The sequence below is a fragment of the Microcebus murinus genome, chromosome 17 (genome assembly GCF_040939455.1).
Source record: "Microcebus murinus isolate Inina chromosome 17, M.murinus_Inina_mat1.0, whole genome shotgun sequence".
In the NCBI taxonomy this organism is placed as follows: Eukaryota; Metazoa; Chordata; class Mammalia; order Primates; family Cheirogaleidae; genus Microcebus; species Microcebus murinus.
In genome coordinates, this window is record NC_134120.1 from 38,314,309 (window position 1) to 38,328,858 (window position 14,550).

The 14,550-nt window shown below is 35.8% G+C and overlaps 1 protein-coding gene across 2 annotated transcripts in view; it reads left to right on the top strand.

Moving 5' to 3' along the window:
- The window catches only part of DSC3 (desmocollin 3), a 47,754-nt gene that overhangs the window by 12,347 nt on the left and 20,857 nt on the right, over positions 1-14,550 (top strand). For both annotated transcript variants that reach the window (XM_075993578.1, XM_075993579.1), the window contains exons 4-9: positions 888-1,007; positions 4,787-4,942; positions 6,456-6,600; positions 8,323-8,489; positions 11,342-11,476; positions 11,881-12,066. In XM_075993578.1, coding sequence (XP_075849693.1) covers positions 888-1,007; positions 4,787-4,942; positions 6,456-6,600; positions 8,323-8,489; positions 11,342-11,476; positions 11,881-12,066 — 909 coding nt within the window. The remainder of the gene's footprint in view (positions 1-887; positions 1,008-4,786; positions 4,943-6,455; positions 6,601-8,322; positions 8,490-11,341; positions 11,477-11,880; positions 12,067-14,550) is intronic.

Below are 14,550 nucleotides of genomic sequence, written 5' to 3' on the forward strand. Positions count from 1 at the left end.
GTGCACCAGTGTCAGTTTGATTACTCCTCTGTCACAGCATTCAGAATTTTTTATTATTGCAAACAATTTATCATGAAGAATGTTGTTATGAAAATCGTCACAAAATGATGAAAAGGTTTAGACTGGATTACACCTAATTTATGTTAACTCTCTAAATGATAAAGCAAATTTAAACAACTGCTTACCATTTTACTAATCATGTTTAATATAATTATTTATTAATTTTGATGAAATAAAATGTCTCCCTTATAATATGAAATAAATGGATGTCACTAAAAATTCCAATGGAACTTCTTGCAATGGTAGAAATGTTCTAGAATCTGCACTGTCTGATATGGTACCTCACTTGGCATGTGGCTAGTACAACTGAAGGATAGAACTTTTCATTTTATTTAATTCTAGTAAATTTATATTTAAATATCACATGGCTGGGGTTGGCTGCCATATTGGACAGTGCAGATAGAGCACTCAGGCAGTGAAGGACTTGCATTTTCTTTCTCTGGTTCACCTGAGAGGGCAGGGTTTTAACAGAAAGAACAAGTATGTGCTATCTAGAGATTGTTAGAGAGAGGAAGTGTTCTCCATCTCTATTTGGGACAAAGCAAGAAGAACTAAGAGTACAGTGATGATTTTCCTAATCTGAAAGTATGGGCAGTATTAGAAAGGTAAACAAAAGGAAGTTATCTAATCTCTGAAACCTTTATAATTTGGACATATTCTTTCTTATCTTTCTAATGCAAAAAGACTATTTACTGGGCTACCTTCAGCAAGGAAATTCCTGAGCCTAAGCCTCCAGAGAGGCATTAGGTTTATGGGCTGTCTGCTATTTTGCAACAAAGTATGCCGAAGTGCTTTTATTTATTAATTTTTTCTTTCTCTAAATTCAGGTATTGAAGAAAAGACAAACTAAAGAAACTGTTCTCAGGCGTGCCAAGAGGAGATGGGCACCTATTCCTTGCTCAATGCAAGAAAATTCCTTGGGCCCCTTCCCTTTGTTTCTTCAGCAAGTAGGTTTACATTCCTTCTGGTTGAGAGTGCTTTAATTCTAAGAGTCTGTTTTGTTCCTTTTTAATAATTCTTTAAACATTTATAAACAAACTGATCTGATTGAAGATGTTCATGAGGTACAATAAATGCAAGTAAAATGAGAAAGAAAATCACTAAAGAACTGATAACATGAGAAAGACTCTAAAGCCATTGAGTGATCTTTGTTTATTCCTTTAGTAGATAGTTATTGAGCATCTACTGTATCCTGTGGAAGGCACTGCTCTGGGGCCTAAAGATAGAAATAAATTTAGTCATGGCCCTTGCTTGCTGTCATGTGGCTTATTGGCTGAGTGAAGGAGATAAAGAAGTAGGTGCTAATGATTAGGACACTCAGCGAGCAATGCTATGACTCTATGACAGAGATGCAGATCTGATAACATATCATAAGGTGGTAAAAAGCAACAAAAGCCTTAGAGGAGAAGACATCCGGGTTGAGTCCTGAAGGATGAGAAAGTTTTGTGCAGGTAAATAATTATGGAAGAAGAGGGAAGTACAGAGGTGAGAGCAAGCATGGCTCCCTAGAGCTTAGTCTTCCTAAATATGATATGGGGTGGAGCAGGGAGATGGGGCAGAAGAGGCAGGTTGGGGTGAAACTATTATGGGCTGTGTGTGTTCTGCACAGAAGTTTAACTTTATCCTAAATATAAGTAGAAATTTTTAAACAGGTTGATGACACGATCAGGTTTACTTTTCACATACTGAAGTAGGGCTGTGGCCTTGTGCTTGCCTTTTTTTCCCCCCTTAAATTTCTATTACTGTGATTTCTATTTAACATTGATGGTGTGACTTGTGTGCTACTTGTTTAAGTTTTTAGCTGTCCTTCCAGAAGAGTCTTTTACACTTATTTTTTATTCTATCCAGTGCTAGTTACTTGTTTCTTCTTCATGAATATTATACTCAAACACTGATGAGGCATATTGAGAAATGATTTTTGGTTGCTGAAGTTATACTAATCATAGCTCTTTTTAGCCTTTGCATTGCTAAACTGGTCACCACTTCTTAGTCCTTGTTTCTTTGACTTACATACATTGGACATAGCTGATCTTTCCCTCCTCCTGGAAATATTTTCTTCACTTGGCTTCTAGAACACCATTCACCTAGTTTTCCACTTATTTCATTGACCACTCACTCCTTAGAATGTTCTTCCTCACCCACCACCCTTGCCCCCCATCCCAGTCTCTAAACTTTGGAAAACTCCAGGGCTTGGGTAATTAATCTTGTCATTTGTTTATTGACATCCATGCTCTTGGTGATCTCACCCAATCTCATGGCTCTAAGTACTGTTTATATACTGGATATTGAAAACTTTATATTTCCAGCCCAAACTGCCTAATGAATATTTCTACTTGGAAGCTTAAAAGAATTTCAAACTTAACATATACAAATAAAATACTTGATTTTTCTCCTAAAAACATCCTCCCATCTGAGTTAGTGGCAGTTTATTCCATCTAACTATGTGGTTATTGGAGTTTGTTTCATAAGGTTTTAGTTGTAGAAAGCATACTTCTCTCTAAGTAGTCAACAGATAGGGATTTAGTGCAGTGTATTAAAGAGTTTACAGAATTGTTGGGAGGGCTGAAGAAACAAACTTTGGTTGAACTTTCAGAAACAAGTCCTCAAGCTATCTATACCAGAGAACCTGCAACTGAAGGACATATTACTTTCTCCATGAGGGAAAAGACTCTGATTCTAGAACCAAAGTGCCACTGGCACAGTCAGGAAAACACCACAATCAGGAAACTCTTCCTCCTCATGCAACTACAGGACAATCTCTGAATGACCCCAACCAATATCAGCAAAAAGACTGGTTCATAACCTGTCTCTCAACACCCACAAAGTTCGTGAATAGCTAGAGGTACTTCTGTTTTTGCAGGGAAAAAAAAAAGATAGAAAAAGCAAAGGAGAGAAAATAAAACAAATGCATCAAACTATAATGCCAGCAAAAACAGTAGAATCAGCACAAACAAGATATCTGCTTTACTTATGACTTCCAAATCATGTGCAAGCACATCTGATTGTCCAATTTAAATTCAGAACTCTGGTTTCAAGAGATTCTGCAAAATTTAGGGTTTTTGGTTTGTTTTTGTTTGAATCTTCCTAGTATCTACCCTATGAAAGGACATTGGACATTATAGAAGGAAAATAAAATGGAAGTTGATCCCCAATTTATCATGTCCATCTATTGTTCTCATAGCTAAACTATCAGGTAGCTGATCAGGTAAAAAGGTTCTAATTTGAGAAAACACCAGGGACCCAGGGTTCTTTATTTTGTAGCACGGTCAGCTCTGCACATTCAAGATGGCTCTGCATTGTATCCAAAAGGGAAGACACACTCCCTCACCTTCTAGAGCACAGTCGGGATCTTGTACATATTATTTTTGTTCACATCCCATTGACCTGACCTTCTAGTGTGGCTATGCCTAACTGCAAAGGTGACTGAGAAATTCCTTTCTTTTGGGCAACCTCTTATGCTCAGTTATAAATTCTCATCCACAAGAAAATGGGCAGAATAGATATTAAGAGATACTAGCATCCTCTGTTATGGTATCCTTGACTTCCATCTTTCTACCATACATCCAACCCATCAGCAAATTCCGAGAGCTGTATCTTTAAATTATATCCAAAATCCAGCCACTTCTCACCACCCTATTGCTACCATGTTAGTCTAACCAACTATCATCTCTTCCTAGTAGTTTTGCAGTAACTAAGTGGTCTTTCTACTTTTTTCCTTACCCATATGCCCAAATCTAGTCTTAACAAAATAGCAAGTATTGTCTTTAATAATATAAGTCAGTTGGGTGCGGTGGGTCAAGTCTGTAATCCTAGCACTCTGGGAGGTCAAGGTGGGCAGATCGTTTGAGCTCAGGAGTTAAGACCAGCCTGAGCAAGAGTGAGACCCCGTCTCTACTAAAAAAAATAGAAAGAAATTAGCTGGACAACTTAAAATAAATAGAAAAAATTAGCGGGGCATGGTGGCACATGCCTGTAGTCCCAGCTACTCAGGAGGCTGAGGTAGTAGGATTGCTTGAGCCCAGGAGTTTGAGGTTGCTGTGAGCTAGGCTGACGACATGGCACTCACTCTAGCCTGGGCAACAGAGTGAGACTCTGTCTCTAATTAAAAGATATGTAGGTATAAAGTTTGCTAATGTGTTCAGAGAACTTTAAAAATGATCAAAGATACATAAACAATATAATTAATATGCAATAAATAAATAAATCAGATTATGTTATTCTTATGTAAATTTAATTCTCCAGTGGTTTCCCATATGATCCCAAGGAAGAGCCAACATCCTTGGATTCTGCACGATGTGGTCCCTATTCCCTTACTACATCTTCATCTCATATTTCTTTCTCCATTTCTCTTTCTACTCCAATCACAGTGACTTCCTTGCTACTCCTTGAATATTCCAGGCACAACCCTGGCCTGTTCCCTTGCACTTGCTATTTGTTCTGGCAGGAAGAGCCTTCCCTGTTTATCCTTATTATAGCTCATTCTTTTAATTTTTGTCAATTTCCCTCCCTAATGTATGTTCCAATTGGCATTCCTCTCATTGGTACATGAGAGTCCCTATTTGCCTTACTCTTGGCAAAGGTATTAGGTATTATTGTTCTTTTCTATTGAAATTATCTCCTTAAAATAAAAATAATAGACATACAAAAATGCATCAACTGTATTTAAAAATATCATTTTAACTGAATTTAATTGTAATTTTTTTTTGCATACTTTTTTCCCTTTTAGGTTCAATCTGATGCAGCACAGAACTATACCATCTTCTACTCGATAAGTGGGCGTGGAGTTGACCAAGAACCTTTAAATTTGTTTTATATAGAAAGAGACACTGGAAATCTGTTTTGCACCAAGCCTGTGGATCGTGAAGAATATGATGTTTTTGACGTAGGAGTTTTACTGATATACCTGACTTTAAATTATTAAGCTGTGTTTCTTCTGATACTCACTCCATCTACTCTTTCCTGTCTACTTGCACTCTCTGCTTAGAAGGTATCTTAGAATCAAAGGAAAGTAGAGTGTGCAATGTTTGGGGATACTTGGTCAGCTTCTTTATATCAACTTCTGTTAGGTAAGCCTGAAATGAAGCAAAGAGATTTAATTGTATTTGAATGTAAATTTCAGTAAATTTCCCATCAATTGGTTTTGCTTATGAAATATTCTCTCTCTCTCTCTCTCTCTGGTCATTGATGCATTTTCCTCTCACCAAGACATGTCCATATTTGATTGGAAGGGTCCTCTTTCTCTACTGTTCTGCCATTTTTGTCTTTCTTCCACATGCATGATTCTCTGATCATGTCTTAAAACTAGATAAGGAAACAAAAGTGGGAGACCAAACCCAAATAAGGGTTACTAAGCCAGAATTCTGATATGGATGAGCTTACAGTCAATGGGGAATAACTCAGACAATTTTCAGTATAAATGGTAAATGCCACAGGGTCATATGCCATTCCTGTGGTTCACGGGGATGATTCTTCATTGGAATGAGGGATTCTGTTCCCAGAAGAAGAGGGACAAGATGCTGTATGACCAAACATGACTGATGTCCCCCATGTGATGTTCTTTGCTTTTGGTTAGAAAATGTTCAGTTCAGCGTTCTCATAATGTGAATAGAAATACATTCTATTTGACATTACATTGCCTTTAGTTAGCAATATGGCAATCAGTAAGTGTATTTTGTTAGAAAAACTCTTACAAATATGTGGTCTCTTGGGTAAAGCAATAAAAAGGCTTGGTGGTGACAAGATTGGGAATTGTTGACTTATTTAGAAGACGTCGTAGGGATTTTTCTCATTGCAGTGGGTTTAATTGTCCTCCCCAGTATAACTTTCTGATTGTGGAGAAAATAAAAACTATAATGCAAGTCTCTATATTGACATTTAATTCCTCAGTCCAGGGGTCCTCAAACTTTTTAAACAGGGGGCCAGTTCACTGTCCCTCAGACTGTTGGAGGGCCGGACTATAGTTTAAAAAATACTATGAACAAATTCCTATGCACACTGCACATATCTTATTTTGAAGTAAAAAGCAAACGGGCAAAAACACCTGCATGTGGCCCACAGGCTGTAGTTTAAGGACGCCTGCCTCAGTCTAATGGACAGAATCATCCCTTACTTCTCTGTACTCTGTTCTCTCTGTACTCTGTACTCTTCTTCAGTACTCTGTACTGAAGTTTTTTTTTTTTTCCAAGTAGCCATTTCCACCAAATACTGGATGCTCTTTGCAGTAAAGTGTTTCTCCATTCAATGCTTTGATAATTTCAAAAGCATTGAATAAAAATCTTCCATGTGGTTTATTATTGAAAAGACTTGCAAAGAAGGTAGTAGATAAAGCATCGTATTCCTTCTTGTTAGAATCTGATACTGACAGGCTACTGAACTTGCCTTTTCCTGGTTTGCAGTTGATCGCCTATGCCTCCACTGCAGACGGGTACTCCGCAGATTTGCCTCTCCCCCTGCCCATCAGAGTAGAGGATGAAAATGACAACAAACCTATTTTCACAGAAGCAGTTTATAACTTTGAAGTTTCAGAAAGTAGTAGACTTGGTAAGTCTGCTTTTAAGCATAAAATGTATCATTTTAAATACGTTTGTGTGCACTTTTTGAGACCCTGAGCTTTTTCATACTCGAGGCCAGATCATCCTGAGATAACACTCAGCTCCTATTTACTTACCAGAAAATATAATATTAAATCCCAATTCCAATCAATATGTGCCATCCAGGGTAGAGTGAACAACAAAAAAATTAAAATCAGCATACATATTTTTATAAGGTTTTGTTTAGGAAGGTGTTAAATGACATTCACTGAGGATGCAATTATTTTAAGCTCTAATTTATATTCTCTTCTCTTAAAACTGCTACCTCACTACTTGCAGTTTGGAATGAATGCTGGAATCATTTCAGAGAAACTTACATCACATATTCTTCGTCTTGAACACTTGCTCTCACATGTGGAAAACCAAAGTAGTTCATTTTACCTGGCCCTTACATGTGGCATTCAGGATGGGTTCTGAGACTTGCACTATGGAGAATAGCCACTCACAATAAAGTTGAAAGAACATGGGCTCAGTCATAAGGGATGACTTCACGCCAACTTGTCTATTAAAGTTTCCAGTAGTCACTTAGATCTTGACTGCATTATTTTTATCTGATTTTTACTTTATATTTTACTTTGAAAATTTAATGTCATTGATGACATTAATGACATTAAACTTGTTTTATAAGTTAAACACCTGGTACAATAACAAAATTAAAAAAAATCATTGGTTTAGAGTTTAAGAAACCTAGTTTTGTTTTCTTTTTGAATAAATTTTATTGTGCATAGTGGGGATCTACAGTATGATGTTATAGGATACATGTGAATAGTAAAAATGGTTATAATAGTGTAGGAAACTTAGTTTTTGATGTAGGGTCTGTTATTAATTCACTGTGGGAACTCAAGGAAGTCCCTTTGAATTTTCTTACCCGTAAAAGGAATTAATTACGTTTTATAACCTATAATGTCTTTAGCCTTACAATTTATGACTCTGTTATGTTTTCCCTTCTTCAAAAAGGGGTAATTGGTTTCAGACTCTTTTTTGAGGATTTTATACTCTTTAACAGTAACAGAGAAAAATAAAGGATAAACACTTTGACACCCACATTAACCCAGGGTACTTTAAACCCATTACATCAGTAGGTTCCAACCAGTTAAGGCTGTGATACTAAGTTGATGGAGGGAATAAGTCAAATCAGGGACTAGCAAAAAAGATCACAGAAAGGAAAGACTAGGCTACTGAAAGTCAATTTGACCGTCTGTGTAATTACTGTATACCCCCAAATTGGTCTTGATATAGCTATTAATCAAAAGTCCCATGGAAAAAATCTGAATTACTTAGGTGCCATGGTTTATTCCTCCACCTAGGTTTGTTACTGCAATGTGTGGAAAGATGTGGTAAAGTTGTTTTTGATTGTTATTTAACTAGTAAATGACTAAAAAATAGTAAATGATAGTAAATGACTAAAAAAATATTATTTACTATCAAACATTTTAAACTGTGAGCAAAATAAAAGTATACCTTAATTTTCAGCATCCAAATATTTTGTATGATAAGTTTGAAGTCACATTCATCAGTATTGTTTAAAGATGGAATACCTCTGTTAAGAAATATATTTTAGATTAAGTGTCCACCATCATTGCTGAAACTTTAAAAATATACATACTTCTAAATAAATTTTTAAATTCAGGAAATTAAAGGGTCTTTTTTTGTTGTTGTTTTTAATGTGTAGGTACTTCAGTGGGGGTGGTTTGTGCCACAGATAAAGACGAACCAGACACGATGCATACCCGCCTGAAGTACAGCATTTTGGAGCAAACACCAAGATCACCTGGGCTCTTTTCCGTGCATCCCAACACAGGCGTGATCACGATCATCTCTCACTATTTGGACAGAGAGGTAGCTTGCACGCTCCATGGAGTTTCATTGCACAGGGAATTGAGCACCCCCTCTCCTCCCATTGACTATAATTTGCTATTTGGTGGATTGCGTTTTTGATTTTATTTTAGGCATAAGACTTTAACACTTACATTAATTCTATTTCTCCTTATGTAAGAGTAGCCATAAGACATAGAAATACAAATCAATCAGTATTTAGAAGGAGTAAGAAAAAAATCAAAAAGGTATTTCCTATAAAAATTGTTATTGAACATTATTTTATTTTTTATGTGTGGCTAGTGGTTTCTCATTCAGCAAAGGTTTCAATTCTCATGTAGGACAATTAGTCTTGCTTGTTGCATGAGTGTAGATCATACCCTGATTCCTGTCCAATTATTACAGATATGCGTGCTTTTAGTTGGGAAAGGATTAGTTGAAATCAACTTGATGGGTTATTTAAAATATGGAACATTTTTTGAATGATAGTAATAGCATATTATCATGTATACGGCACTTTATGATCAACTTCTTTATGCATAATTTTATTTGAGTGTTAGAATGTCCTTGTTTAATGAGATAGGTGTGATAGCCAATTTTCAGGGGAGAAGTCTGACAGTCAGAGTGATTGTCTTGCTCAAGTCAAATGATTGCACTGAATCTGCTAATCTTTTTTGTTGTTTTTATTCTGTCCATTTTGTCAGCCTCCATTTAACTCAGAGCCAAGCATTATTGACTAAAGCAGATGAATCGATTTCATATGTAGAAAATGGCTTTGTATTTTTCCACTACAACTAGAATACCATGAATGAAGGGTCAATATGATTGGGAGAGATATTGCAAAGAAGAAATCAAGAGGATTTGATGCCAAAAAAGGAGGGAGGGATGGTGGGAATCTGTGAAAAGGAATCAAAAGTAGACAAAAGTTTTAATTATAGTTATTTTTATTTTTGTGGAGTCAAAGCGTTTTATTTTATATTATAAACAGAAGGATAGTAATAAATGGGAAAGTTTGAAGGGGACAGTATGAATGTGTTTTTGTATCTGTAGAGTATGTAGAGATGATGTGATAATCAAGTGAATAATTGACAACTGGCAAGTTAACAGGTTTTAATCAACAGAGTAAAAAATGAGGTTTAGAAAAATTAAACTTAAGGTTACACAGATACATTTTTGGGTTCAAACTCAGGCCTGCTTTCTTGCTGAGGGTATGTGTGTGGAGGGGCGGGGAACGATACCAGAAGTAAAGAAATGAACACAAGAGATAAAGAAACAATCAATTTAGAAGAAGCAGAAGCAAAAATAGGGTATCAGAGAGTCTTGAAGACTATGGGGGCAGTGTTTTAAAGTGGGAATATTAATTTTCAATGTGGAACAGAGATCAAGTAAAGTGAGGAGTAAGGGAAGAAAGAGGGAGACAAAAGATGAAGAAAAATAAAAGAACAAAAGGGTGGCTACAGAATAATAAGGTAAAAGAGAAAGGCAGCAAAGATGATTGTTTCACAAATTAAGGACTTCAGTTCGATATCACCACACCATCTGCAAAAGTCCATTGCTGCATCCAACAATTACCTTAAATCCCTGTCTATTGTTGACAGTTGTTGAAATTCTCTCTTCTCTTGATTTCCTGGTTTTCCTTCTGCATCTCCAATATTTCCTTTTAAGTAGCCTTTGCATAGTCTTCTTATTTGCCCCATGCTTGAAATGCTGTCCTTCCTTAAGTCTTCAGCTCTTCCCATCCTGTAACTTTCCCGAATAATCTGATTCCTGATATAATTTCGATGGCACCATTTACATACTGATGACTTGCAGATAGATATTTCTGGCCACAATTTCTCCGTTAGGTATGAGGCCATCTACCCAGTGCCTCCTGGACCGTACTCCTTAGATTTCCCTTAGGCACATAAAATTCAACACATGCAAAATAAAACTCATTATTTTCACTCCTCTTTGCCAGTCCTAGTACTGTTCACTTCCTCAGAGACTTGTCTCTTCTGCATTTGCTCTAATTGGTTGGTGATACCCCTGTCTCTGTATTTCTCCAGGTGGGACACCTGAGCCTAATTCTCAACCCCCCTCTTTCTCTCTTAACTTGTATATAGAATTCATTATCAAATCTTACTGCATTCTAACTGCCGAGTAACTCTCCCGTCACCCTTTCTCTGTATTTATTGCTACAGCTTCAGATTTGGAACCCCTGTTCTTATCGCCAGAGCTCTTTGACTGGTTGCTCTGATTCTCAGATTAACTCATTTCAAATTACATGAAAACTTCTTTAAGAATATTCTTTCTAGGCTGGGGGCAATGGCTTAAGCCTGTAATCCCGGCAATTTGGGAGGCCGGGGTGGGAGGATCGCTTGACACCAGGAGTTTGAGACCAGTCTAAGCAACATAGTGAGGCCCCATCTCTACAAAAAATGAAAAATTAGCCGGGTGTGTTAATATGTGCCTGTAGTCCCAGCTACTGAAACAGGAGGATCGCTTGAACCCAGGAGTTTGAGATTGTAGGGAACTACGACATGCTATTATACTCTAACCTGGGTAACAGAACAAGACCCTGTCTCCACCCCCGAAAAGGATATTCTTTCCGAATTTCAAATGTTCTAATTTTGTGCTTACCTTATGACTTCCATAAAACCTTTCCCTATTACCTGTTACTTAAAGCTTAAGTATAAATTCTTGGTATAGCTCTTCGTGTTTAACCTCTGCCTACCTTTTCAGCTTTTCCTTGTTTACCAGATTCCTAGAGTATATGCAAATACGGAAATCAAATAAAAGCATGGATCCACACAAATAGAAATGTATGCAATTGAAGTTTTATTTATAAATATAAACAAAAATTTTCAACACTAGTTAAATATTTGCTTTGTTTTCAGGTTGTAGACAAGTACTCATTGATAATGAAAGTACAAGACATGGATGGTCAATTTTTTGGATTGACAGGTACATCAACTTGTATCATAACAGTAAAAGATTCAAATGATAATGCACCCACTTTCAGACAAAATGCTGTAAGTATATAATATCAAAATCTATCTCTGCTTTATTTATTATCATTTGTTATTTAATCTGAATTAATAAAATATTTATCATACTTTGGGATTTTTATGTTTATTTTATTACTAAAATTAAAGTTTAAACAGATGATAATATAAATCTATTTTTTAAATTCATGTTAGCACTTATATTATCTCTCGTTTGTTAAAGGCCAGTAAGACTAGAGCATTTGTAATGAAATTCTTCTTTTATTAAAAAGATAACCCATAATGAAACAATAGCATCTATGATTCATAGTTTTGAAATAATCAATATAAAATGATAAGGATAAGTACTTTTGAAGTGGAAGAAGTATTTCACTTTATTTGAAAAAATTCTCATTATAAAGTAAATTTTCAATGAGCTCTTTCTGTTTCAGTATGAAGCATCAGTAGAGGAAAATGCATTCAATGTGGAAATCTTACGGGTACCGATAGAAGATAAGGATTTAATTAAAACTGCCAATTGGAGAGCCAATTTCACCATTTTAAAGGGAAATGAAAATGGAAATTTCAAAATCAGTACAGATAAAGAAACTAATGAAGGTGTTCTATGTGTTGTAAAGGTACAGTAATATTGAATAATTGACAACTTGGCAAGTTAACAGATTTTATTCAACTAATGATTTAATCAACTAAATAGTTTCAGATCATAGACTCTGTAGGTTGGAAGAGAATTTAAAATATATTTTAATCCACTGTTAGTATCTAATGCCTGCCTGTCTTCTATAATTTTATTGCCAGTCACTAACATGTAGCTTATACGTGAACACCCTCAATTATAAGGATCTCCATGTTCTCATTGGTAGCTTATTCTGTATTTAGAGAGCTCTGATTCTCAGAAGTTCTTACTTCTACTGTGCCCAAGTTATTTTATTTATAGCCCATGTTTGGTTCTGATTCTTCCTCCAGTGCTACTCAGAACAGGAATAGTTCTTTTGAAAAGGCTGCTATGTCCATTTGAGACTGACCTTTTCTAGGATAAATATTCTCAATTCCTTTAACTAATCCTTACATGGTATAATTTAGAAGCCCAAATACTTCTCATTCTCTCTATAATATATACCTGATGGTAGCTAATGCTTTTAGAGGTGATATTGAGGTTGAAGTATAGTACTACATCAGACAGCAGTGAATGAATTTATTTTTTGTTCTGTATGTTGTATATTTGGTTGTGTTATTATATTCTGGGCTATATTCCAGGCTTTGAGGGCAGGAAGGGCACTGTTTGAGAAGGATCCTTGATTTTATACCTCTAGTCCAGAAGAAAAAATAATATTGTCCTATGGACAAGTGAAGAATCATTCATTTAATAAAAGAGGCTTACCTGCCAGTAATAATATAGTGACATCTTTGCTACATAAACATCTCTATTTGCAGTTGTTTCCTTGGTGAGTTCTAGCCAGATGTGAAAAGTCAAATATATACTCTCAAATCTCTCCCTTTTTCATTTTTCTATAATATGATCTGCTCAAATTGAAGACTAAAAGCCCGGTACTAAAAAAAATAAAAAAAACCCACTAAGCTTTATAATTGAGATTAATAAGAAAGAAAATGGTACTTGTTTTTTCTTCTTTTAGTTCAAATTGATCCAGTCTTCATTTAGATTCTCCAGAAAGCTAGACCCAAGACAAGGACATCAATATATGTAGATATTTAGGACATGGATCCCAGGAAACCAGAGTGAAAATGGGAAATTAAGATAGGAAAGGATGAAAGGCTAATCACATCTGCATTATTGAGCTAGTCATCTCTCGTGTTCAGCCATTCAAGGAACCATGTAGATCTTACCTCAGAATTATCTCCTCAAAGACAGGTACCTGGGATATTTACCCATCAACCCCCATTCTCAATACCCATGCCCCATTGGTTGAGGGTTACCCCCAGGGAGGCTTAATTCCCTTGCATTTGTGGGCTGAGCTGTGCCTGTCATCAGCTGAGGGAGCTCTCTGGTTTTAGAGGAAACCCTGAATCCAAGGAGCCAAGTCTTTGGGTGCTTGAAATGTGACTCTTTCAGCATAAATGGGAACTGGCTGAGGGGCTGTAGTGTATAATTGTTTTGAAAAGGGCTGCTATGCGTCTAATACAATTTCCATGGCTAGACATATATGTAGTACAGGCAGTCACCTCAAAATTGATGCCATTGCAGCAGATATTTTGTTAAAGGTTTCTCTTAGACATCCTTTTTTCCTCTTCCCCTTACTATGCCTTGGCTTCTTCTATAAAAAAGCCAAAGGAGGAGTTTAAGATATGGGGTGGATAGATTATGCTAACGATAGTAGCTCAAGTTAGAGACCCAAGCTCAGATCTTTTGGCATGCTTTCTCTCTGCTCCTTGGTCAGAGGCTTATATTTCTCAGGTCTCTCTCATTCAAGGCCATTACTCAAAACCCATATGGAGAAACTCTGTATTTTCATTATTATTTAATATCAATGGGTTTGTCTTGCTTAGGGAAGCAAAATTTAAATTACACTAGGAATTAAATTTCAATTTGTAAGTTTTTTTCTTTTGATCAATACAAAACGATCTCTAGTAAACTTTTTCAAAAGAATATATTCAAAAAAAAAAAAGGAGGTATAACCAATGCATAGACATACTTAGTATTCTTTTACAAGTCTTTTTTCCAAGAAGTTCTGATCATAGAAATATTAAGAAAAACATTTCTAAATATCTTTGAAAATGATAATATATATCCTGAAATATTTCTCATTCCATGTGACTGATAAACATCTGTTTCATTTCTGGGTGCCACCCCAGGGTTCCTTAGTATGGAGAGTAGTTAGATAATAATATTTTACTGCTTTGTCTCTGGTTTAGTTTCACTTAATTTCATGTATGAAGAATATAGAAAATTTCCTCCCCAATAAATTTTTCATACATTTATTTCCATTGTTTTAAAACATAAGATAGTTGCACTTATATTTAATAATTATATCCTAGTTCCTACATCAAGGAAATACTTTTAGTATTTTTAGAATTTTAAAAGTAGTTACCATAAGCCAAATCTCTTTTATGTCATAGGGAATACTAGGCACTTCATAGAAGTTGTC